This window comes from Penicillium daleae (genome assembly GCF_028827525.1).
Source record: "Penicillium daleae strain IBT 16125 chromosome Unknown utg000009l_segment0_segment0, whole genome shotgun sequence".
NCBI classification, from domain to species: Eukaryota; Fungi; Ascomycota; class Eurotiomycetes; order Eurotiales; family Aspergillaceae; genus Penicillium; species Penicillium daleae.
Genome location: NW_026623157.1, coordinates 203,264 through 228,420, shown reverse-complemented (window position 1 = coordinate 228,420; position 25,157 = coordinate 203,264). Strand labels below are relative to the sequence as shown.

At 48.8% G+C, this 25,157-nt stretch overlaps 9 protein-coding genes across 9 annotated transcripts; 3 read left to right on the top strand and 6 right to left on the bottom strand.

Annotated features, from left to right (window-relative positions):
* Positions 1-281: 281 nt before the first annotated feature.
* N7458_011286 (uncharacterized protein) lies at positions 282-811 on the bottom strand (the record flags this gene model as incomplete). The annotated part of the gene is made up of 2 exons (XM_056914668.1): positions 282-408; positions 471-811. Coding segments are annotated over 2 exons (468 nt in total), but the record flags the coding sequence as incomplete, so codon positions are not given.
* Positions 812-3,142: 2,331 nt separating this feature from the next.
* N7458_011285 (uncharacterized protein) lies at positions 3,143-3,865 on the bottom strand (the record flags this gene model as incomplete). Its single annotated transcript, XM_056914667.1, has 1 exon — positions 3,143-3,865. One exon carries the CDS (start codon positions 3,863-3,865, stop codon positions 3,143-3,145), a length of 723 nt encoding a protein of 240 aa, XP_056759421.1.
* Positions 3,866-4,835: 970 nt separating this feature from the next.
* On the bottom strand, positions 4,836-8,579 carry N7458_011284 (cation-translocating P-type ATPase; the record flags this gene model as incomplete). Its single annotated transcript, XM_056914666.1, has 10 exons — positions 4,836-5,136; positions 5,190-5,507; positions 5,566-6,146; positions 6,198-6,522; positions 6,604-6,998; positions 7,053-7,627; positions 7,677-8,033; positions 8,114-8,215; positions 8,279-8,355; positions 8,410-8,579. The coding sequence occupies 10 exons, from the start codon at positions 8,577-8,579 to the stop codon at positions 4,836-4,838; spliced, it is 3,201 nt and encodes a 1,066-aa protein (XP_056759420.1).
* Positions 8,580-10,109: 1,530 nt separating this feature from the next.
* On the top strand, positions 10,110-11,213 carry N7458_011283 (uncharacterized protein; the record flags this gene model as incomplete). The annotated part of the gene is made up of 1 exon (XM_056914665.1): positions 10,110-11,213. The coding sequence occupies one exon, from the start codon at positions 10,110-10,112 to the stop codon at positions 11,211-11,213; it is 1,104 nt and encodes a 367-aa protein (XP_056759419.1).
* Positions 11,214-12,508: 1,295 nt separating this feature from the next.
* N7458_011282 (sugar porter family MFS transporter) lies at positions 12,509-14,593 on the top strand (the record flags this gene model as incomplete). Its single annotated transcript, XM_056914664.1, has 8 exons — positions 12,509-12,661; positions 12,722-12,778; positions 12,838-12,880; positions 12,938-12,999; positions 13,056-13,140; positions 13,196-13,321; positions 13,376-13,810; positions 13,872-14,593. The coding sequence occupies 8 exons, from the start codon at positions 12,509-12,511 to the stop codon at positions 14,591-14,593; spliced, it is 1,683 nt and encodes a 560-aa protein (XP_056759418.1).
* A 725-nt stretch (positions 14,594-15,318) lies between these two features.
* Positions 15,319-17,077, bottom strand: N7458_011281 (uncharacterized protein; the record flags this gene model as incomplete). Its single annotated transcript, XM_056914663.1, has 4 exons — positions 15,319-15,604; positions 15,718-16,346; positions 16,402-16,716; positions 16,787-17,077. 4 exons carry the CDS (start codon positions 17,075-17,077, stop codon positions 15,319-15,321), a joined length of 1,521 nt encoding a protein of 506 aa, XP_056759417.1.
* Positions 17,078-19,594: 2,517 nt separating this feature from the next.
* Positions 19,595-21,820, top strand: N7458_011280 (uncharacterized protein; the record flags this gene model as incomplete). The annotated part of the gene is made up of 4 exons (XM_056914662.1): positions 19,595-20,667; positions 20,730-20,978; positions 21,038-21,323; positions 21,389-21,820. The coding sequence occupies 4 exons, from the start codon at positions 19,595-19,597 to the stop codon at positions 21,818-21,820; spliced, it is 2,040 nt and encodes a 679-aa protein (XP_056759416.1).
* Positions 21,821-22,111: 291 nt separating this feature from the next.
* N7458_011279 (uncharacterized protein) lies at positions 22,112-22,472 on the bottom strand (the record flags this gene model as incomplete). Its single annotated transcript, XM_056914661.1, has 2 exons — positions 22,112-22,224; positions 22,283-22,472. The coding sequence occupies 2 exons, from the start codon at positions 22,470-22,472 to the stop codon at positions 22,112-22,114; spliced, it is 303 nt and encodes a 100-aa protein (XP_056759415.1).
* Positions 22,473-23,915: 1,443 nt separating this feature from the next.
* Positions 23,916-25,152, bottom strand: N7458_011278 (uncharacterized protein; the record flags this gene model as incomplete). The annotated part of the gene is made up of 2 exons (XM_056914660.1): positions 23,916-24,450; positions 24,590-25,152. 2 exons carry the CDS (start codon positions 25,150-25,152, stop codon positions 23,916-23,918), a joined length of 1,098 nt encoding a protein of 365 aa, XP_056759414.1.
* Between the last annotated feature and the right edge of the window lie 5 nt (positions 25,153-25,157).

Below are 25,157 nucleotides of genomic sequence, written 5' to 3'. Positions count from 1 at the left end.
AAAGCTGTAGGCAAGTACAAAGTTCAGAAAGGAAACTGATAAAAAGATTATCGGCTTCTATGTGCTCAATAACACTCATTCTACTTACTCCATTCGAATATTTTAGCAAATTTGAGCAGATAATGAAATCACAGGGCTTGAGGTATACTAGCTAAGATGAGATATAATACATGTATCTAAACATCCTACACCTTTTCTTAACACATTATGGATTCCAAATTGAACGGTATTTCCACCACCTCGTACAAGGACACTATTAAATATGACCTATAATGTATACTGTCAGCATTCGCGGCAAAAGAATTATCGTAAGCCCGGTAAATAATGGCAGCAAACTTACGTCCAAGCGGTTTCGCTCTCTTCGAAATGGATTTGGCTTGATCCTGCTTAATTCTTGCCAACCGGGCCCTATTTGAAAATCAAGAAAGAATTAGTAAAGACAAATGTGGCCCTGTCATAATGGTACTGACTCTTCAGCAGCCTCTCTCTCAAGATGCTTGACGTGGTCTCTTGCCTCCTTGACGGCTTTCCTTGAGGCAATAAGTGCTTTATCGGCTTCTCGCTCGGCTGTCTCTGCGCGAAGTACCTGCTCTCTGGCGGCCATGATAGACGGATCCTCATGTGTCCTGTGCAGAAAACCATGGCGGCGAGAATTGTTCAAAGAAGAACCAGATCCCGAGGAGATGGAAGAATGGGTAGAGGGAGATGACCGACTCCCAAATAGTCCTGAATGAGTCTTTGATTGGTTTGGATCATCAATCCTACGCCCAGACGAGGAGCTAGCAGTTGAATCACGGTGAAAGATAGGCATGACCTAGAACGCGCCCGTCTGGTGGTAAGTAGTGATAATGCTTAAGGCAGGTAGATACAAGAAGATTCCTTGTTGCTTTGTATTCTTGAGATGGGGTAGGTCTAATGAAGGATGGAAGGGTAGGAATCAAAGCTGCAGAAGCTCTTTCTTATATGCTGCACCCTGTATTCCATCATAGCGATCCGCGTAGCTGACGTCAAACCTTGCTATGACCACTTTAGTTACTGAATATAAACCTTCCATATCCTATGATTTCGTCAGCGCTTACAGGTGAAAGTGACGTCAAACCGATGGCGAACCATACTCTCGGTGAGACCCTATATTGTCTACACATTGATACTTTTCGCCGGCCAAAAATCAGTGAAGACCTGCGGTACAGGCGAACGAGCATTGTATATGAATGTGCCTTCGATAATGTTGCGTCACTACGCGAAGGTGTAGTGGTGCAAATAAATTAAAAGTCCAATGAGCGGACTGTCCAGCAAAGCTAAATGCCATAGGCATATTATCATTTCCTTATTAGGCGGAAATTCTAGCCCAAGTCGGGACTGGACGTGTAGATCCCCGTTGACAGGTAGCCCGTGGCGTCCGTGGCGGTGAAATCGAGATTACCTCGTGCGTCATAACGAGGTCCATGCATCCTCTCTCTAGACGGTATGGTGAAGCATGGGAATCGAGTCGTTTTAAGATACAGAATCAAGCTTACATCGGTGGATTATTCGTGACAAGTGTTAATAAAATACGGTAATTGACGTTTGCTTTAACAAACTCCAAAGCTCCACAGGCCACCTACATGGCATCGAAGGTTTACGCAAGAGATTGACAGTAAGTGACGGATCACTGTCATCAGGAGTCAGTTTCAATCGCATAGCATACAAATTGCGATCATTATCTGGCCAGTTCTTAAGTGTTCAAACTTTGGGGTCGTTGGCCCTCGTTTTCAACACACGTTCTCTGGCTAAGGCTGTGCATTATTGATTGCAATGGGGAGCACGACCACTGGACCGTTGCTTAAAAAATATTGATTAGTTGGTCAATTACTCGAAGAACTAACGAAATCATAAACTAGGCAAAGAAATACATGGCACGCCTTGACATACCAAGAACTATTAATGCTCGAGTCACAATATCACAAATTGACGAAGACTAGCTTCCCCCCACCCACAAGCAGCCGCCACGCCACGTCCATCGGCGCAGTAAGAGAAGCACCCCACTCAAACATGCGCATTCTTGGCAGCGGGAATCAATTTTCGATTTGTAAATTCAGTCCTTGAAGAGCGAGCATGACTCCGTCTTAATGGTAAACACAAGAAAGTTGCTGGTAGAGAACCGATAAGTACTTCGCAGAGGCAAACAGCCAACCTCACCTGGTACCTGGCTAAGCATCGGGCAGTGGTTGGGAACCCCGACCGACATAAAGGCTGCCACGCAAGGGCAAGGAGCGTTATGCGGCTGAGTTTGGAAGCCACAACGCCCTAAGCCTCGCCCCTGGCAGTGATGGAGTCGCACGTACCTCACCTACTGCATGACTGTCTACTCAAGAATACAAGTGTCACGCTCTTGGATCTTCTTTGTCACTATAGCTAGCACGCTGCACGAGAAACCTGCGACAACATTATCTTTTAGTCTAGTTCCAAGGTGCTCAGCCTTCAACCACGCTAGTTTGCATTTGAGTAGGGCAGGGGTATACTTTAAATAGTAGCGAGATACAGGATAACAAGTTGATGGGCTCTAGCGGGTATAGTCTTAGGCGAGATTGCGCTATCATGATGCGTCTCGAGGAAAGCAGCAACGGCGAAGTGCCCCGGTGGGGACAAGATCAAATATCCTCTTCACCACCAGTCCGCTTCGAAGTGGACTTGCTATATGGATTCCGATTTTTGTAAGCGTCTGCAATTCAGAAAATCTACTCATGGATTATTGTAGGCCATATTCGCTAACTCGGGCATGATTGAGAATCAATTAAGTTTCTTCTGCCTTTCCCGATCAGCCCTGTGTTTGTGGGGGCACTGCCACGCGGCATGTGCGTGTGCTTTTGAACTAGATTCGACTCCACCAGTTCCTCAATGGCTTTCTCACGATCGAAGAATGCAAAAATTGACCTATCCATAGTCCTGCACCGCGAAGCTGGCCACATTAGTTGTACACCGTAGTCGAATATTCACGCAATAACCAATGGGAGGCTCTCTTACCGTTAGAACCACACGTCAGTCAAGTCGTAGCCCAGGTTAGGGGATTTCTACCACCTCTACTTAATGCTCTTGTTTCTCCCCGTCCAGGAATATTTAGGCTCTTGCTTGCACGAAAAGCTTGGTTTAAAATGATCAAAAATCAAAAGGCCGCCGTCCTGCTCCTAGCGTCACACTTGGCTTTGGCAGCATGCCAGCCGTATGGAGCTCCAACGGCCTCTTCACTCGAAAAAGCAACAGCCACGGTCAGACATGAGCTTCCATCATCTACTCTCGATGGAAACCCGAATGTCTTTGATATACGGGACGGGATCAACCGGATCATCATTGTCGCCCGTGATACATCTACGACCTCTGAATCAACATCATCAACGACAGCCGATAGTACGACTTCGGAAACCTCGACCACAAAGACTTCTTCAGACACGTCGACCACATCTACAACGACTTCATCATCAACATCAACGTCAACCACCACATCATCCACTTCAACTACAACTTCCAGCTCAATATCGTCAACCTCTTCACAGTCGACAACCACCTCAGCGTCAACGACTTCTAGCAGTTCGACAACAACAACGTCCAGCTCCTCCACGACAACCACTACCTCCTCCGCCACAAGTACTACGAGTGCCGAAATTGCCGAGTGGAATCGCAAAGGCAACATCGCAGCCATCGTTTTCTCTTGCTGTCTGATCTCGCTATTTTCCGGAGTCAGCATAATACACTGCGCCAAAGATCGAGCCAAGTCCAAGCGAATCGCCGCCCGAGAGCTTTTGAAAGCCAAATCGGTCGATGCCCAGCATCTTGTTGCATCGAGGGGAGGGTCCACGGCCGAACTCATTTCTGACCGGTCATCAATCATGTTTAAAGACAATACTTTTGGCGAGCAACGTCCGCAGACTGCGTACAGTGCATTGGGGTCATCAAATAATGGCTGGGGGACAACTGCTCCTGCGGAACAACACACACCAACAGCAAGTTCAACAACGGTCACTGGGATTTCGAATGGGAATCATCAACGCGGGCCACTAGTTTGAAGAGCATTACTGAATCATAAAGATCAATGGCCTGCATTTGAATGAATCTAAAAAGGAAAGGAGGTTTACTGGAGACCTCCAGGTCCCCTTAGTTGCACTTAAAAAAAATCCTCTGGCGGAGAGGGGGCTTGGAATGGAGTAGGTACGGGTTAGCCCTCACTTAGGCTAGTGACTCTACCTAGTATTGCACCCCTGAAGAGCACTCATGGGCAGCTTATGAGGATGCCCGGCAGATTTGAGATTGTGAATGCAATCTAGGAAAGGACCCGACATGAAACCTGATAGGAGGAAAAATATACGAAGCTAGTTCCAGTGCCACCTAATCTGATCTGTTCAGGAACAACGATATATATCCATGTTTTTCGGTACTTACTCGCATCTTTCATTACTTTGTTCCTGGTGTCAGATGATACTTCAAGTGTTGATCACTGCATTCATAATTAGCATACATAGGACTTGCATGGAAGGCATTCCCGTACACTACAACCAGCTGGCGGATGAAGAAGAATGTTCTGCTGAATATACATTGTGCATTCTCACCAGTCACTGGCCACGGTTGAGTAGCATCGCTGAATTTGACGACAACCTTAACAGATGACCTGGAGGAGGCATAGAATAATACAAAGAAAAATAAAGAAAAAACAGGACCCTCCAGGAATTGAAAATATTGAATTGTTCAAAATGACAGAACGATGCGAGAAAGCAGAACTTGCACGAAGTACCACCTTTGATTTGCTCCTCTAAAGTAACTGTGGATATCGTATACATACCCACCCGAATGTGGTAAGCAAGCGATCACCATGCCATCTTTGCGAAGAACCCTTTGGGCCAGCGACGAACGGCTGCCTTTCTGGCTTCATCGAGGCAAAGTAGACCGAGGCCAAGCGCAGCAGGGAGGAAGTAATGCTCCGCAGGAATTCCAGATGTGTTGAGAACTGTCTGTAGGCTTGGAATATATAGCCAGATGACAGCAATACCCAGGGCAAACACAATGGCAGGAAATAGGTACAGATTCTGCGTGTCCTTGTTGAATGCGGGTGGATGCTGAAAGATTGAGAGATGGCGAGTGCGCACAGCCATGAGGTTGAACCATTGCCTATATATGAATCAGAAAATGCGCGAAGGTTTTCAACATAAGGAGAGCCGCACATGATGACCAAGGTGATGAAGTAGATCGAACTAGCTTCATTGACACGTGCATTGTAGTAATCGACGTCTACTCCAGATGGGATTTCGCCGAACTTGAACCACAAATCAGAGAATGGAATGCCGTTCCGCTGAAGATACCAGAAAGCCATGGAAAACGAGCAGACGGTTTCTATCATTCCAATGACACCATAGGAGTGGAAGATGAGCTTCCAATCAACAAGTCGGGTATTTTTCGGATGGCGTGGTGGGCGATAAAGTACGTCAGCTTCGGGCGCCTCGTACGCGAGAGCAACTGCAGCCGCACAGTCCGTAAAGCAACTGGGAAATTCTGTTAAATAACCGAACCCATAAAAAGACGCAGGGATCATGTTCTTACCAAATGATGATCATCAAAAATGATGACAATATTTGTGGGATTCCGAAGATCAGGTTGGTAAAAACTGGCCAGAACTCGGACCACGAACCAGCTGGAAGGAGATACGCCACTGTCTTTTTCAGATTGTCAAAGACAACTCTTCCATATCGAACTGCCTCTACGATGGCAGCGAACGAATCAAGCAGGACCATATCGGCGGCTTCAATAGCAATATCCGAGCCGCTAGCGAGACTGATGCCAATGTCAGCTGCTTTCAGAGCTGGGGCATCGTTGACACCATCTCCTGTCATAGCGACGGTCTCCTCTCTTGACTGTAGTTCTCGCACAATCCGCAACTTTTGATGTGGGGTAGTACGCGAAAATACGATCTCGCGATACTTGCATAGCTGTTCCCATTGAAATTCGTTGAACCCCGTCAGGTCGCTGCCGCTGACGAGTATAGCAGATTGAGAGGAATCGAAGTCTTTTTCGTTGGAAGTTGGATTTCGAGGGAGAGCGGATGCATCGTGGACGAACTCGGAAGTTACGATCCCACATTGGCGTGCAATCGCCAGGGCCGTCTCGCCGAAGTCACCCGTTACCTGTGACAAAGTTAGAGTGTGGGAAAATGACACTTAACGAAAGCGACATACCATGAAGACACGGATTTGAGCCTGTCGCAAAATTCGCATGACCTCAGGAATTTCGGAGCGAGGTGAGTCGATCAGTCCCAACAGGCCAACGAGAGTAAGACCAGTCTTTGCTTCACGAAGCATCTGTGTCTCGCATTCCGGTGATGATGGGTCTGTATAATATTGGTCCTGAGGCAACACCTTACGCGCCAAAAGAATAACCCGTTTCCCATCAGACGACCATTCCTTCATCCTATTTTCGACTTTGCGCAAGACATCTTCGTTCAGTGGCTGAACTTCGCCGTCTGGCTGTAGGATTTGTGTGTACATCGTGGGATTAAGATATCTGGGGCTCCTTTAATAGTGAACAGCCTGAGGAAGGTGTAAGCTATCGCCATGACTCAAATCATTGATGGTCTGAACATACATGTCCCTTGACTGAAACTTCGAAGCCTCTGTGGGTGATAGCGACAACTCGGGGCTTCCCGCCTGGGGCAAGGTGAAAGTCTTGATCATGAATTTGTTTTTGCTGTCGAAAGCCAGGGTGTAATCGGACTTCCAGCCTTTTGTCAGATCTGAGACAGGGCCCAAGCCCTCCGAGAATCTTAGAATCGCTTGGTCTGTAGCGTCACCAAATATAGTCCTTTCACTAAGAGGAAGGTGCTGTGATTTGCTGTCAAACTCCGCGGCGTTGCAAAGTCCAGATAGAGATCGAAGCTGTTGAAGAGCAGATTGACTCATTTGAGACGCTGCATTTGCACCGGTTGCGTCCAAGAACGAGCTCGCCGTGTGCACAGCGTAGTCTGTGACAGACATCCGATTCTGAATGATCTAGTCAGTGCCTTGTGGGATGTCCTTTCAAGAACCTCGACGTACCCGCGTTAAAGTGCCAGTCTTGTCAGTACATATAACGGACACTGCTCCCAGGGTCTCAACAGTCTTGAGTGATTTGCACAGGACCTTGTTTTTTTTCAACAGATTGGCTGTGATTGTCAAGCTTGCAGTGACGGCTATCGGCAATCCTTCCGGGATATAGGCAATAGCAACACTCACACAGTCGACAATTAGTGTAGCTACGTTGATGTAGTCCGGATGCGCCTTGTGCAGCCACCCACCCCTAGTGATTGGTAAGAATCGGCTTGCGTTAATCGGATAGCGGAGCTCGTGAGGTGTTACATACCACACTGAGGCGAGGATCACAATCCAAGTGACCATGATGATGAAAATCAGAAGTACAAAGCGTAGAACCTCCTTTTCAATAGTGGTCAGGCCGGTTTTCGGCTCCCCTGCAAGCTTTGCAATTCGCCCGAAGACTGTAGAGTCGCCGGTGGCTACAACAATTGCCGTGGCAGTACCGGACACGCAGTGTGTACCCTGAAGACCAATGCATCGTGTTTCAAGATAGTTTTCAGACGTGGAGTCGATTGTGGCCTTGATGGGATTTGACTCGCCTGTGCATGTTAGTGGACTTGATTCTAGTCAATAATCACTTGGACGCACCTGTAACAATAGACCGATCGATTGTCAGGTCATGAGAAGTTTCGATGAATCTCAGATCTGCCGGAATCTTGGTCCCTGATTTGATAAAGACCGTGTCACCGGGGACAATCTCGGTAGATACAACTTCAGAACGAGTGCCATCTCGAATAACAAGACATGATTCAGGGAGCATGGCGGTGATTGATGCCATTACACGAGATGAGGACCAATCTTGCCAGGCATTGAAAGCTGCTTGAATGAAAAATACCGCGAGTAGAACGATGCCCAACGCAAGATTGGCGACAGCAGGGGGTTGACCGAGTGGTTTCCAGGAAAGGAATACCAGAATACCACCGACAAGAAGTATCGAACCAAAGCCTTTGAAAAAGTACCCAAATATCTTCCAGAACCATGGATTGGGAAGGGGGAGATCTTGTTCCGGCCATATTTTTTCAGACGTTCAGCCGCTCTGTCCGTGGACAAGCCAGTCGTCCCATTGGTGCTCAATTGTTTTTGTACCTCCTCCACTGATAGCGTGTGCCAATCTGTGCTCTGCCATTCTGTTCCCGGCGTTAGCACATGACCCTGGATTTTTCTCGAAGTTCGAATCCGGGGTCCATTACCTTCCGCCAACTTATCTCTCTGGTCCTGGCGCTTGAACCGTCGCTGTCTCTGCGCATCGTCCTCAATCTCGAACGAACTAGGATCCTGACATTAGCGCCCATAGACTCGTAAGAGGTTAGCGGGGACCGACAGGCTTCGATATTCAATCGGAATGGCAGCCGCGGGGTCGATCGACCGTTGACTACCTCTCCTCCGAAGTTTATCGTCCTTGTTGTTATTTGAATGTGAACCTCCGTGCGTGCCGATGTTGCGAGTGGCTGACTCTTCATCTGTCGCATTCCAGCGCACGGATGGCATCATTGGCGGCATGTTGATTGATTCAACGGGAAATTCTCGCGCAACGAGCAAGCGGTCGGAATTGGATTTGATGGAAGTCAACCTGGACATGCTGCGTGGAGCAGGGTTCTTATAGGCCTCAGCGAAGCTAGCCTGATATGATAGTCTGAGGCATTTGCTGCTGCCATGGTCTGTGTCTTGACCTGAATCGAGCATAGGGTGAAATGACTTCCATGGCCTTCATCTGCGGTGGGAGAGATTTGGTGTGTCCAATCATCGCGGGAGTGAGCAAAGTTGGTCGTGCTTTGTTCCTGACAGCGCCGAGATCGCACAAGTCCCTAGCAATGGAACAGGACACATGGGCCCCACGTGGGGATGGGAAGGGCGTGTCTTGCGGAGGCAATGATGTTGTAGCTGGTTGGTGAGAATAAGTCACTCACTCTCAAGGTGAGAGGCCCGAAGTTCTTCCGCCTCAACGAGGAGGTAATAATGCCGCATGGATCGAGTTGGCTGATTTGTGACCCGCTGTTGATTAATCTCCAAGGAGACGAGAGGTCGAACAGGGAGTGGATAATGTGGCTGCGCGCCATCGCCGCTGTAGCTTATTCGAGCCGTTCACTGGCTCCTCCAAATCGCGCGTGCCAAGGCTAGTAAATCTCAGTACTTGGTGTGTGGGGGGAGGGCGCTGCTATAAATGAACATCCCACCCTGTACACTGATATCAGTACTCACTCACCTTGCCATAATCAAAGACTGAGGGATCAAAATGATGGCTTTATGCCCTTGTATGTTGGTGTTGGAGAAACGCCACGAATATAAAATACAATACCATACCTTACAATACCCTTCACGCGTCTGCCGGCGCTTACTGGCTATCACGTGCTCTGGATCCAGATTCTGCCGGGCGGTGTGGCGCTTGGGAGTAGGGCGTGTTGGGCTTCTTTGAGCGCCCTCCTTTTGTATTCCAGTTTCTCGTATTTCTTCTAAGGATATCCCCCCTGACGGATTGACTGATGTGGACCTCGGCTTTAGTCGAAAGAAACATTAGCCTGTTGGTTCTTTCTGTTTTGAAGCGGCAATGAAAGCGATCTATTGGTCACTCGGAAAGTGACTAACCTCGACAAACAACCATGGTCGGGGTCCCCCGCAGTCGAGGATGTTCGCAGTGTATTCGCCGCAGGATCAAGGTGAGATGTCGAAACAACGTGTAGCGAGGTGCTCCCGCTTAGGCCGTAGGGAGAGATCTGCTTAACGGAGGCTTTACCGAGAAACTTATTTTATCTACAGTGTGACGAAACCCGTCCAGAATGTCGACGGTGTCTCAATCGCGGGTCCACCTGCCCCGGCTATGATCGTGCGCCCACGTTCAAGGACCAGACGCAATTTATCATACAAAAACATGGGCGACCACGACCAACAATAGATGAAATCTTTGCGCCAAGATTGGCCTATGAGGCGATCAGCATTCAAACCAGAGAATCCTTCGAAGTGTGGTTGAACTATTACTTTCCCAGTGTCAGTGCCTGCGTCCAGTCCCGAGTTCAGGTAAGCTGGATGGGGTTTCTGCGGAGCGGATGGTCCACCTTCCCGCAAGCCTTAGTGTGGGCGGTTCGTGCCTTGACGGCTTTGCTTATGGGAGCTGCACAGGGCAACAAGCAAGCAATCTTGTGCGCTCGTCATTTGTACAGTCGGGGAATACGGCATCTAGCCTCTCTAATACAAACCGAGGCTGCGCTCACGGATGAAACACTGGCAGCAGCTATCCTGTTGGGTGGATATGAGGTTCTCGATGGCAGCAGTGACCGTTCCTGGATCATCCACGCCCGTGGTATCTCCCAGCTGATGCGCGCCCGCGGACCCTCCGCGCATGAACAGGGCATGGGAAGGACGCTGCTCATGTGCTGGCGACCTTACATCGTCGCAGATGCATTCATTCACGGAGGCCCATGCTTTTTAGGCGAACCGGAGTGGGCACGCAAATCAATGACGAACGAGATTGCCAAAGCGGAAGATGCGCAGGGAATGGGGAGTCTCATAGGTCAGGTCGCGGATTATGCCTTCAATGAAATCGCCAAATGCCCCGGGTATTTAGCAACATCTAAAGAAATTGTCATGGCACGTTCGCCTGGCTTGACAGTTGAGCTGGATTCTCTGATGAATGATGTCTCCCAAACAAGAGCAAATCTTGTTCGGCTGGACCACATGTTGCCAGCCACGGAACTGCCGGCGAATTTCGTTGGAGTCATTCCGTCGCAGTATGCCACAACCTTGGTGCAAGCATCCCGTGAGAGTATCAACACTGCTGTTGTGTTACTCGACCACTTGCTGGCCACGCTTCTGTCCATCTCTGGGTGCTCTAACGAGCCACAATGGTTTGGTTCAACGGTGCACATCGTCAACATGCACAACGATCAATCAAAGCACCATTCTACAACGAGACACGCTGCTGACCTTCTACCGAATCAGCAATGCGGAAGTTTCAGAGACCCAGAAGGCGCAGACCCAGATACATATGCCATAGGGGATCGACTGGATCGATTTTCATTAACCATGGGGCTAGGGAGCCTGTCTCTGGATGCATGTGGTATCCCACAACTATCGGCGAATGATACCATCCCAGGCTACTTTTCCACCTCTTCACCGCTGCAACTGCTCTGATTATTTGAGCAATACATCGCTCTTGTATGATATGACTGAATGGCATTTCCCGTGCTTGTTTACTCTGACTCTAGGGGAACTAATTAATAAAAACACCTCTAACTGTGTATATGAACTAGTAAATATTTGCTGTATCTGTGGGTAACTAAAAAATATATGAGGGTGTAGCGTTATCTAGAAGCGTGGTTGATTCCCGATAGAGTAGATATGATAACTGAATAGTCAGGATGCCTCTGGCACAAAATTTTTCTAGGACTGGCAAAGCTTGGCAAACAGAAATTAGTCAGGACCAGATCTATGGTGGGAAAGTCGATGCCTTTGACGGGATGCTCTACTGTATGACTGAGTAATAGTGATAAATTCGGGAAAAGGCTCGCCATTGAGTCTCGCCACATTCGTGCAATGGAGCCCTGACATGGGGTGGGTGGTCGATTGCTGGGATCTTCGTCGTGAGAAGTATACTGGGGAGGATGTTCGAGGGACGGCGAGTGGACTGAATCTAAAAACTTTTCTCCTATTCTGTGCCCCAACAGAGAATTACCATATCGTAGTCTATTGCAAGGAGGCATACTCATAGATTTGGATTGTGAGACAGAATTCGCTAAACCAGGAGAGGTTGTAGCTAGCCTAGTTTCTGTCATAGAATAGAATCGACAATAGGGGCGGTTGGCGGACACACCATGATAACATAAATCAACCTGGAACTCATAGAGGAATCATTGGCTGATATATTATCCCCGCATGGTTTAATTGGAATATCGTGCGAGAAAGAGTCAGATGGGCAGCGACTCGGCTGTTCTTCCTTTTCGGGCATTTGATGCGATTATGGGGCGACGAAAAACATAGCAGGCTCCCATTGGCCCGAAGCGGCGACTTGGAGGAAACAAGGTAAACAACCTTTCGCACGAGAGAAATAGACGCCATAGAATCGCGAATAGATTCTATCATTGGCTCGGTTTCTGGTTTGCGACTGCCTTATGAGTTCCATATCTGGAGTACTCACAGCCGAAGTATTCGTAACGAGAACACCCGGCGCCTTTCCGATTGGTTGACAACGGTGTGGCGCCGTTCCCTCTACTAGTACTGCTTGAAGCTTGTCTGGTCCTTCACCTTCCCTCCGCCAGATTTACTCGAAATGGTCAAGTGTCTCTTGGAATATGGAGTTCTGGGGTAGATGAACCGACTCATGGTAAACACGCACCGTATATAAAGGTACAGGATAATCCGGGGAATACCCCGGAATCGGCGTATAACCTGTACAGACGACGCAGCTCATTGTCGAAATTACCATCAAGATGCAGACGACCACTAAAAGACGGACTTCAATTACTGGCCTCGCCGAAGTTATTCACACTCCTACTGGTGTGCTTGGGCTGGTGCAGAACAAAAGATGCCTGGGATTGGCCTTGTTCGCCTCTCTCGGAGGTGTCCTCTATGGGTACAATCAGGTAAGGTCATCTATGCTAAGGCGTCGGTTGCACATGGTCTAATTGGTTCTATTCTTTCAGGGAGTATTTGGCCAGGTCCAAGTCATGGCGGATTTCGAGCATCGATTCGCAGCCACCGTGAGTGCCGAATACCCAAGGATGATTCCAACAAGAAACTCGATTGACATCACTGTTAGCTTAACAACCCATCCACCAAAGGCCTCCTAACAGGAATCCTCGGTACGTGAGCTACAGGACCGCCTATTGCAATATAAAAGCTGACAGCTTCTTGTTCAGAGCTGGGGGCGATGGTTGGAGCTTTGAGCAGTAGTCCCCTTGCGGACAAATATTCTAGGAAGGTCAATCTCTCGTCACAACCAAACTATTGATGAATATAGCTTCTAATATATAACAGCTTTCAATTTCAGCCTGGTGCATTGTCTTCATGCTGGGTGTCGCCCTTCAGGTTGGCGCAGCTGTCAACGTCGCCTACATTTATGGTAGGTTCCCCTCCACACAGTCGAATATTCCCGAGATATTGATACAGAGTTTCAGCCGGTCGTTGGTTTGCTGGTATGGGTGTTGGTGGACTTTCAGTCGTTGTGCCTATGTTCAACGCCGAGCTTGCGCCTGCATCCATTAGAGGTACCCTGGTTGGTCTGCAACAAGTAGCAATTTGCTGTAAGTTATGCTTACACACATTCCATATATTATACTCACTAACATTCACCTCAGTCGGTATCATGATATCATACTGGATCGGATACGGAACCAACTATATCGGTGGAACTACCTACCCGGAGCAATCAAGCGCAGCCTGGAGAATTCCGCTTGTACTTCAGCTAGTCCCAGCTATTGTCCTCTGCATCGGCTCGTGGTTCCTCCCATATTCTCCTCGATGGCTCATGCTCGTCAAGAAGGAAGAGGAATGTCTGACTGTTTTGGCTCATCTGCGTGTACAAGACCCAAGCTCCCCGACCGTTCAATACGAATATCGATCGCTCAAAGCAGAAGCTTATGCAGAGCGTGAGGCCTCTCGACTGCGCTATGGAACTGAGAAGAAGAATTGGCGCACGGAGGCCCTGGAGTACAAGCGGATCTTCACAACAAAGGTACTCCTGCATCGGGTCGGTCTTGGTGCTGGTGTTCAAGCGTTTGGCCAATGGTCTGGTAAGCACACTCGCTACCCATCTACAACCAGACGGAATCAACATATCACTGACCTACAAAGGTATCAACGCAATCATATATTACGCTCCAACTGTTTTTGCACAAGTCGGTCTTTCAGGTGGAACTATTGGATTACTAGCCACTGGAGTAGTGGGCATTCTTATGTTCGTTTTCACGATTCCGGGTGCGCTCATGGTGGACAAAGTCGGTCGCAAGCCGATGCTTTTCTGGAGCTTGTCCAATATGGCTATTTCACATGCTATTATTGCTGCCTTGATTGCTACCTACGGTGGTAATTTTGCAGAGCACAAAGCTGCCGCTAATACCGCCATCTTCTTCGTCTACTGGTACATTGTTAACTATGCATTGCCCTATGGACCTGTTGGGTGGATTATCACTGCGGAGTCATCATCGCTGGATATTCGCGCAAAAGGAGTTGCGATTGGTTCCGCTGTCAATTGGATCATGAATTTTGCTGTCGCAGAAGTAACGCCTGTCATGATCACGAACATTGGCTACAAGACGTTCCTTGTCTTCATGTGCTTCTGTGTCCTTGGCCTGCTCTGGGTCCACTTCATCTTGCCGGAGTTGAAGGGTTTGACACTGGAGGAGATTGATGGCGTTTTTGCGGACGAGGTCAGCGCGGAGGATCGTCTCCGTCGCGAGCGGATTGCAGAGGAGCTTGGGGTCTATAACATGGCGAATGCTGCCGCGGATATGGGTGTTGTGGATGAGCGCAGAGGGTCGGGCCCTAAACCAGTGGCTGAAATTGTGGAGGTATAGGCGTCTCCGTATCGCAAGTACGAGTGATTTGAGTCTCACGAAATAATGTGATACTTCGAGGGAATCACAACCAGACGCAATAGTCACTGAGGCTCCCCTCTTCCAAGTTGATGTGCCAAACCGTTCTAGCGACCAACATACTTGTCTCCTAGCGTAGCTTATTCCAGGGTGGGCGAGGCTTCCTCAAAATAAACTACATGATCATCATAGGTATCAATATCAGCTAAGAGAGTTGTGTGAGCCGGACCGAAACAACAGCAGAAAGCGCGGCCGAGTCGCACCAGCACGAGCGACAGCCTGCTATGATGAGTTGAGTTGCAAGATAGAAGGCCTGCCAACAAATTAAGAAAAAAAAAGTCGTATTATAAACAAAACTGTTTCGCAGGGAGGGTCGAAACCCATGGCTCAGGTATCATTTGTTAAGTACAGCATTGCCTTCAAATCAACCAAGTTGGTTAAAACACGATGACCGGAAATTGCCTCATGTAGCTGGTTTCATGCAGCAGAGCCCCGTAACATAATCCCAGCCATTGTAGTCATAGGACGAGATTAACATATTTGCGCCACTAAAGACAAGGTCTCCTCTACAAACGCCACAGGTCAGACTTGGCTTTGGGACAGCGCGAACAGGGAAGTCGGCTCGGGAGTGATAAAGTGCAGGAGATGTAGCCGGCTGATTAGAAATAGAAAAGGTCTCAACTTACTAGGAACTGGAAGTCTCACAGCTACTTCTCCGGGTGTCCGACAGGAAGAACATCCTCGATGGTCTCGTCGGTATTCTGTAGGTCATCCGCAATATCGACATGATCCTTGATGCGCAGCCAAATCACCGGCGCCGCGAAAAGCAGCGATCCCCCAAGCAGACCCCAGTTGCTGGCGAACTCGGCCGCGAAGGATGCATTGTGGAAGTCGACACTCCACACCACCGCGGCACCGGCGGATTGGATACCTTTGTAAAATCCGGCAAAGTTGGCGCCTTTGCGACCCGAGTTGGAAAGGGCTCCCATATACCTGGAAGTTGGGGGTTAGAGTAGTTGGGTTGAAAGGAGGGGTCCATGGATGGATGTACGAGCTGGCGAGGAATGGGGTGATGGGGATGCGGCAAGAGATGAGATAATACTGACCAGTAGATAACACCCTGCCAGACGGCGTCATAGAATCCATAGAAGAAGTACAGGAACATGGGGCCGGCGTATCCTGAATGCGTCCAATCCCAATGCTGGAAATCGGTTGTGTCGGGGTCCACAGACTCGCGAGTATAATTCTTCTGCCAGGCCCAGCCACCACCCCAGATGACCATGGTCAGAATAAAGAGAACGACCCAGGCGCCGCGAGCACGCGTGGTACGACGGAAGTACGTCATGTCGAGGAGCGGACCGATGATACTCGCAGCCACGATCTGAGCGAACCAGTATAGGAAAGAATTCAAGGCTCGAGTGCGGGTGTTGAAGTAGGCGACGTTGATTGCGTTCCCTTGGTATGTATAGAACCAGTTGGAAGCCCAGAACATTGGGAAAAGAAGGATGACATAGGGTTCGTGCTTGAGCGTGTCGTAGAGCCCGTACAACTCGGATTTCCACGTTGGATTTTTCATCACAATGATGCGGGAGCCGTCGCGGCGAACGACCTTGTTCGCGTCACAAATGAAGAGAGCCAGGCAAGCGCCAAAGAACATCAGGACGATGAACGCGATGTACGTTCCATCGGAGACAGAGGCAGCGACTTTGACGTTGATATTCGTGCCTAGGGCGATCTAGGAAAATGTCAATTGAATGATGAGACGAAAACTGAGATGGGTCACCACGTACCAGACTGCCCATACAAGCGCCAATGTTGAAGATTCCCCAGAACCAGGCGAAATACCGGCCTTTCTGGTGTTCGTGCGGGTAGGACATCATGATGGCACCCTGGGCCGACCACAGGATACCCGCACAGGCACCCAGCAAGGCACCCGCGAAGATATTGAACCCGGGGACATATTTGTGCTCAGAGACGAGAAGACTGATCGCATAAATGCAATATCCGATTCCGCCAAAGGAGAGAGATAGTCGGATGCCGACCCAGTTGACGATCGAGCCAGCGAAGAAACCGACGACGGCGAAGACACTGTACAGGGTGAGGTTCTGGCACCATGGATCAGTCGAGCTCTGCTAATTCCCTCGGGGCTCTCCCTCCGACGCAATTCAACCATACCATTTCATCGGCCAGGTGGGGATTGGCCTTGCCACCACCGCCCAGGCCGCTGAGCGCATTAAACATGCCGGGACACATGAAACACACGAACGCGACCATACCCAGTTGGAATCGCGGCGACGCATACCAGGGGGTGCGCCAGCGCCCTACCCCCCACGACCGGTACATCCATCCTGGAGGAACCTGAACATCACCCAGCGGCTCATCGACGATCTGAGCAGGCTGAGCAGACTGAGCCGGCACGGGGCTCTTGTCGGACGTCGGATTAGTGTCCGTCGTAGTATCAGCCATGATGGGGCTGGTTCGGAGACTTGGGGCTCAAGGTGGCGCGACCGGTGGATTCGAGATGGAAAAAACTGTCAGACAGAAGCAGCCTGGGCACGAACGGGTCTTCCCCGAGAAGACGACCGATTTATCAACGACTCGAGAGCGTATCAGCAGATCATCCAGCTAGGCCAGTTTGAGATCGGGTAACGGGGGCCTCGCCAGCTGGGTGATACTGCTACAGTTTCTTCGCTGCTCGCCAGTCGGTGCTATGGTTACCTCTCCCTCGCCGTGGAAGCGTTCGGAGGCCTTAGCTCCCGTCTTCAATCAATAATCACACTGTAATTGGCCCCCAACTTTGGGTGGGTTGATGCCTCGTTGGGGTGGTTTCTGGGGAGGGGGGGGGGGGATTGGGCGTGCGGGGTTATACTCTTGTGTCCGGTGGAAATGGGGGACTTGGATGGAACTTGGAAAGGATCCTCATTGGCTTGGCCGGGAACTCGGGGGGCCTGAACCGAGTGGTACGGCAGAGGCTCCGAGCCGGACGATTGGCTGCGGAGTGAGACATGGCCATGGATCGGACATGGAGCTGGTCGAGCGATAGACAGGGATGGACGATCTCCACCCCCTCAGCCATGAGCCATGAGGTGCTGGTGTTACACCCGCCGATGGAAAACTCCCAAGTAGCATCTCGCTGGGGGTGCGATCGGTGTAACCTTGTAGTGACCCTCTCTTTCGCAAGACGAATCAATATGAACCAGATTGAAGAGGGCACATCATTATCTCTATCCCCAGAGGGCTCGACAGGTCTTGCCGGCCCCAAAAATTTCAAGGTGAGTCTGCCGGCCTGAAGGCTGGCCATGGCGCATCGAGGGTGGTGATAGCGACAAGAATGGGGCGATGCGTACTTCTACAATACAGAGCAGGTCTTATTCTCCAGACAAATCTTCATATTAATAATACTCTGACCGACGAGGACAAGGGGAACCATGCATAGCCGCGGTTCCTAATTAATTGTGACCTGGCTATATAAGAGCAACGGGATAGCGTCACTAGGACAATTCGGTGGAAAGACCGATAGGTGCGATGTTCTTGTCATATATCTCGCTCTAGGCGAGAGGCATTCTGTTGTGTACAATCTTGATTCGGGTCCTAGGGCGCTTTTGGAAATATACATCTGCCACCAAGGACTGAGGCAGAGAGAGAGAGAGAGAGAGAGAATACCGGATACAACTCGATGAATTAAGTTGGCCGAAATGACTGAGCTAGGAAACAAGAACGCGATATATCCAATAGATGTGGATCTTCCGAGATCCGTAAATATATACTTTTCTGACCAAGATAAATAGAGCTGGAACCTTGGTTAGTTAGTTAGTTGGCAGGTTGTACAGGGCTGAGTCCCACAGGATCTAGACTTTTGCGCAGTTGCAAAAGTTGTTTGCCCTTGCCTCGTGATCCAAAGATGGGATCGATGCCGCATTTTCCACCAGGATCAGGCATCAGTACCTTCCTTCTCCCGCTAATTAATCAAAGTAACAACTACTCTAGCAAATGAGCAGAAGGTGCCACTCGGAGATAACGCATAGGCTTTAATGATATGAATTGTAGCAGGCAGATAGGTAGCTAGGTGGTATTGGCCCGACATGACTCGCTATCGTTCTCAGAGGTAGATGTAACAAGGACAATGCATCCAAAGCTGGCCTATTTACTCCTTTCACAAATTTCCCAGGGTTATCTTTCCATTGAAATCTACACTGAAGATGGCCCGACCCAATCTCACCCTGCCGGATGTGATCGTGATCCTTTCGCGGCTTGTGTTCAGACTAGTTCCAGGGAATAACCAGAAGTCAGCAGGCTGGAAGGTCTGATTCGGGTTGTAGATAAGTCGATACACTCCGGCAGAACAACCAGTTTGACCCAAATGCATCGGGCAATTACGTGATCAAAGTAAGAAATGGAGATTGTGAGCAATCGACGCTGCAATGCGGCCTTCACGGCCTCGAACACGATAATACCTGCTCCTCAAAACCGCGACTATACGCTGCTGGTGCTTAATTTATTTCAATTCCCCGTATTGGTGATGTCTAATCAAAAGAGGTTGTACCACAAATTGGTGCCTCTAAACGTCGAGGCACGTTATGACTCTTGGTGCGTACTATGTCGGGGATTATCGGTGATTGATATGAGTTTGCTGAGATATGGATGAGCGTATTGGTAGAACGTATAATAGCCATGTCATAGCTTCTCTCGATTGATAGGGAACTCCTACACACCTCCAAACCTCAAGTAGATCCGAATTCCTTGTCCAAAAGTCTCTCTAAATTTATCTTGATTGGCCAGAAACAAATCCAGTGAGCTGCAAGACCTTCTCCACCAATGATACTTCATGACTCAATTAGTCATGTTGACTCATACCCTCGTATTCCAGGCTGACAGACCGCCCTTGCGAGCTCCGATGCATCGGCCCTCGGACCTCCCCAGTCGGAACTTACAATGGATCAATACGCCATTTCTCCCCCCTCTCGACGCGACGGGCAATTTGCAATGACTGATCGTGTCCGACGCAACGGCCAGCTTTCTGCATGCGAACCATGCCGCAAGTCGAAACTTCGATGCGATCATGGCCGACCAGTCTGTGGGAGATGTGTGCGCCGCCGCCTGTCCGAGCAACAATGCCTTTATCACCCAGCCCCTATGGCGAGACGGCTCACGCCCCAATCCGAACAAAACATGCATCAGAATGAGGCTACTAGGTCTATCGTGACAGTTTCAAGCCCCTACGAGCCCATCAATATGAACAGCAACTTGATGTCCTTTGCAGACCCAAATTCTCCCCACCCACGACGCTTGTATACCTCTCTGACAAGAACCGGTGTAGCCCTACCTCAAAATTCCGTGCCTGATCAACAAAGCATTTGCGAAGGAGCAAGGCTATTGCATGATATCCTGGAACTTGCTGTCGAAATCGGTGAACCCCTTGAACGCTTCTCAGTTCTTGAAATGGACCTATGTATTCATTCACCTCTTGTCAAGCTAGCGTGGAAGGCAACGAACAATAGCATGCAACGTCTGTTAATTGATCGCTCGGCTCTAAACCTGGAATTGATATCCCAAACAATATTCGAGCGATCATCTTCACACCCGGTCTTTCCTCCCACTGCAGCCACATTGGAATCCGCATTCTCTACCCAGGCTTTACGCTGGGACATGATTGGAATCTACTGTGCACAAATCGGAATATTTCTCGGTGGAGAGAAAGACAAAACATTCAGCTTATCTGCCCATGAAATGTGGAAATCAGATCGGAAAACATTAATGCAAAGGGCCTTCCAAGCTTGCCTACAATGCGAATCGTTTTGCGACCATCTCGGCGCTATTAACGATCTTACGCTATGGTTCCGAATGCTTACTATCCTCTTTGCCACATGGTGTTTTGGTGACGACTCGTACCATGTATTACGACTAGTCGGTAGCATGTCGTCCGTCTTCTTTGCCTTGGGTTTCCACAAAGGAGTGGAAAATGACCCTTCTCTGCCGTTCTATATGATCGAGATTCGCAAAAGAGCTATCGCCTGGGCACATGATCACGACAAGGTGTGCTCCAGCTTCACGTCACGGTAGGATCTGGTGACTCGTATCGGCTGATATGTCATCTTTACTAATAGTGCACCAAAAACAGACCTGTTCACCTTAGTCGCCACTTTTGCGTGATCGAGATGCCCCTCGACCTAGCAGACTCTGCTATTATGGGTACACCTGAAGCGTTCCTCGAAGCTCGCGAGAACTTAGATGCAGACGGCTGGAGTAAAGATGGAGTCATACATGCTGTCTCCCGTCAGCGGGTGCAGCTAATGCTTTGTATAATTCGCGAAGAAGCCCTAGAACTGAAACTGGGGCCTACAACATCTGACCTCGAGATAAAAGCGGAGTAAGTAAAGAGATCAATATACATTACATCCGAATCAAACGAATTAACGCTAGCATTAGACGCATCTTACGAAAATTGAAATCGACCTGGCAGTCCATTCCATCATATATGAAATACGATAAAGTGTCCCAGTGGGCAGGCCAGATTCATACTGCCATGAGCCTTCAAAACCTGTGGCTGGAATACCTTTACACAGAGTTTATTTTGCACACTTTGCTCGCCAGTTCGAGCGAATTGAATCGCGAGAAGTTGATAATTACTGCGCACGAGATTGTCAATACTGTCCTGCTCCCAACGCGGCAAAGGGATCTACTGCACAGCCATAGAGCGGACATAGAATGGGCGGTAAGTGGCATGATTCGAGCTGCACTTGAATTCACGCAAGCTTCAAATTCTAAACACTATCGCAGCTTGTGTTCTATGCTATGCCTTGTGCCAGTGTTCTGGTATTGGAACTTCTACGGCAGAATCAATATCCCGCAGAACGACTCAACATAAATCGAAGCGGCATAATTCAAGATATAAGCGTTTTAATATCATGCTGTGATTCTTGGGCAGAGGCTGGGCAGAGTAATTATCAAATTTGCAAGCAAGCCCAGTCGATCTTTTCAAAGAGCCTTGATTCGATTCTCAATCATATTCAGCCAATCCCGATGGACAAGTCGGCAGAGGTGACGGCGCGTGAACAAGAGCACCATAATGAGACCATGAGGCTTATGAGCCCCGAAACCTCTAATGTGGTGGCTCAAGACCCGGAGTGGATGGCGTGGCTTGAGTCAGTAGGCTTACAGGGAGACCTGTGGTTAGAGTCAAGCATTCCGACTTCAGAGTTGTATGAGTAAAGCTGTACCAACTCCAATTTAATAGACACTTCCCTGGTATTGGCTCCAACGTAAGCGATACGAGTAGTCAAATGTAGGTCAGACGTGACATTCTGACTTTTTAATCATAATAATTTCTTTCTAGTTTGATCGTTCAGTATCCACTTCGCCCTCAGAGGCGGACCGACGTAATAAAAAATACGCTCGGACGCGTTTCATTGCATTTTTATTGGTTGGGATATTTCTTTTAAGTGATTATGTAGTTCCCCAAATGACCTTTTCAACCCCGAAGCTCTTCTTTTCTATGATCGATCATGCGCTCTTCGAGTCTGCATCGTGGCGTTTATCATTCGCTCTTCGAGCCTCCATCGTCGCATTGATGTATCTCTCTTGTACAAGTGCTGGATGGTGCTTGTATATGTCACCTGCCGATGAGTCAACAAACTTGAATTCTTCAGTGCATTATGATGAAGTAGGGCTTACCTTTTATATATGACCAAATGGCTGATTTGATCTTCGATCGCATCAATCGTGACGATTGATCAGATGGAACTGACGACGCTGTGCCAGTTGTGCTTTCAGAATATACTGGGAGGGATTCCTGAGCTTGGTCGTCTGGTGAAGCCTCGAAGTCGGCTTGCTCCCAGTAAGAAGGCAACTGTGATGAAGGCATTTGAAGAGTGATTGTACTTAATCGAAATGGTGACGTGTGGTTACAATTAAGACGAATTTCAATCTGAATTCAACTGTGATAGATAGAAGTGGCTCCCGACATCAAACGGACAGAAGTCTTATATATCTTCGAAGTAGGCTCCCATCATTTGTAAGCTTACGGACTCACGAGGCTGATGATGCTCGGGATCGGACCATTGGTATTCGGAGCTCGGAGTGGGGCGCATTTGACCACAGCCACCAATCAGAAACCCTTGTTGGACACCTATTTGACCAATCTATCGACCGCTCTAGCACCGTTCTCATGTCTGAGGCCTACATGCATCCTAATTAAGCAATTTCCCACTTATCAGGTAATACAGGCTCAATCCGAACAACCGTGGAGATCAACGAATAATCTCGCCCCTAGCCCTCTCTCGCTACTGGCCATCTCTTCAGTCATCATTTCAGCCATCTCTTCAGTCATCATTTCAGTCATCATTTCAGTCATCTTTTCAGTCATCTTTTCAGTCATCCTTTTTGTCATCTTCGGTTACCTTTCCAGTCATCTTCCAGTCAAATCACCTTTTTGCAAGATATGTTTATGTAGGAGGAATTAGATGCCCTGGTAGCTATTTGACTTACCGAAAATGAGGACATTTGCCATCCTGCCAGAGTCGGTAGCTGGTCATTTCAGAACTCTACCAGATTTTCTGCTTTACAAATGGGTTTCTGGTCGGTGGCCGCAATCGGCCGCCGTATGCGGATTGGCGTGGAGCACAAGCCACACAAACAAACTTAAACTCGTAGAAATACGATAAGAGTCTTATTATATGGACTTCGCCAGTAAAGTTTCCCATTATTAGGTGACTCATTCAAGTCAGCTAACCTCTTTTAGCGGTATCAACCCACTACGCTCTATGGCGTTGGATAAATGCAACGATCACGTAAGGTAATATGATATCATCTCGGAACAAGGTTCGGTTCTGGGGAAATCCTAGCATTTCGGTATGCTCTAAGTACAGTGAAGATCGGTCTTAGGTTGACAAGGGATAGCTTGAAGTCGTGTCTATAGTGGAATATAGCTTATAACCCCACCTATGAAGAAATAGGTTCCCTAATTGGGAGTCGCAGGTTGACAAGTTGGGAATGTGGTTGGGTGACTCCTAATAGCGTCTTTCCGATATGTTAATTGGCTTATGGCCTAGTTTTGCCTTCCCTGAACCAGGGCTCGTTGTACTAAAAGCTAGCATTGAGAAACCGAATTGGCAATACGAGGAGTTCAAGAAATCAAACGTTCCAAAAGCCTTCAAGAACCATACGTTCATCGTTTCGCTGCCATCGGTAATGCTAGTGTTAACTCTAGCGGGATGCAGCCGACACGATATATTCAAGTCACGATGTTAAACAAACATATCGGTTCGTCGTCAGTTATTTGGTTCCGCTATGCGTTAGGTGAGTCAGTTCACTCGTTCCGTCCTAGTCTCAGTCGACCATCCATGATGTCTTCCAGTTTCACACGAGTAGCTTCTGCAGACTGGCTCATCTGGCTGATTTTGGCGTACTTGGCTGTGGAACCAGGACGATCGAGCCCCGCATCAATATCCTCGGCACTATGATAGAGCATGGGTAAGATAGATGACTTCCATAAACCGAGTCGGTGTTGTCGGTTCTTCATCACCGTTACCATCCAGAAAATAAAGCCGGCGACAAGAAGCACAGACGGGAAAGTCAGCCACTTCCAAGATACCTTGACGAATGCCTGCGAGATCATGACCGTGCCGCCAGCGTTCACATTGCTGGTTTGCAGAGTATACTTGGTGAGCGCTGCAGCGATGTCCGACAGCAACGGACCGAGGCCGTAGTCGATGACTCGGTCGAACGCAGCCCCAAAATCAGCAGTGTTTCCATAATTCTCGCCTTTGGCCCATATTGAAGTATTGTTGTTGAAAACGTAGTTTGAATAACTGTACCCCAAGAATGGACTGTTCCCGGAGAGACTAAAGAGAGAATGATACCCTGTCTGACCCCAATTTGCAGCGATCGCTCGGAGACAAAAAGCGAATTGCTTAGGGCATCTTGACAAAGTCAAACGGACCGGGCCGATTGGTCGGTCTCCAACAATCGATATCAGCGTACTCAGATTCGCTTTTGCCGGGAAGGTTGCTACTGAACCGCTTCCCGTAGTCAACCGAGGTAACATGGACTTCTGGCGTGCCAGAAGAGACAGAAACATTATACGTCTGCAAGCAGAAGGAAAGAACGCATTCTTGGACTCTGCTAAGGCGAATCCCGCGAACCAGCTCCGTGATGTTTGCATTGGCTGATTCGGCTTCGAGTTGGGCATGCGCGAAGACATAAACCGGATAAGGAACCCCCAAGAAAGACCCCGCTTGTTGCATGTCAATAAGCCCCCACACGAGTTCTGTGGGGATGTTTATGGCATTGACCTTAGTGAAATATCGAATGGCAACGGTGCCATTACCTCCGTGGCCGGTATTCACGGGACAACTATACTTTTGGCCATGAGCGATGGTATTCGCATCGTCAACATCTGGTTCCGTCCATTGATCACAGTCATAGAGGGTAGATGCTTCGGTCACATCTTGGCATTTACTGCAAAAGCCTAGGGACTGGAATTCCGGCCAGGTACAGTTTTCAGACGGGCAAGTAGGATTCACTGCAAAATCCGTGTTCCACATAGCAG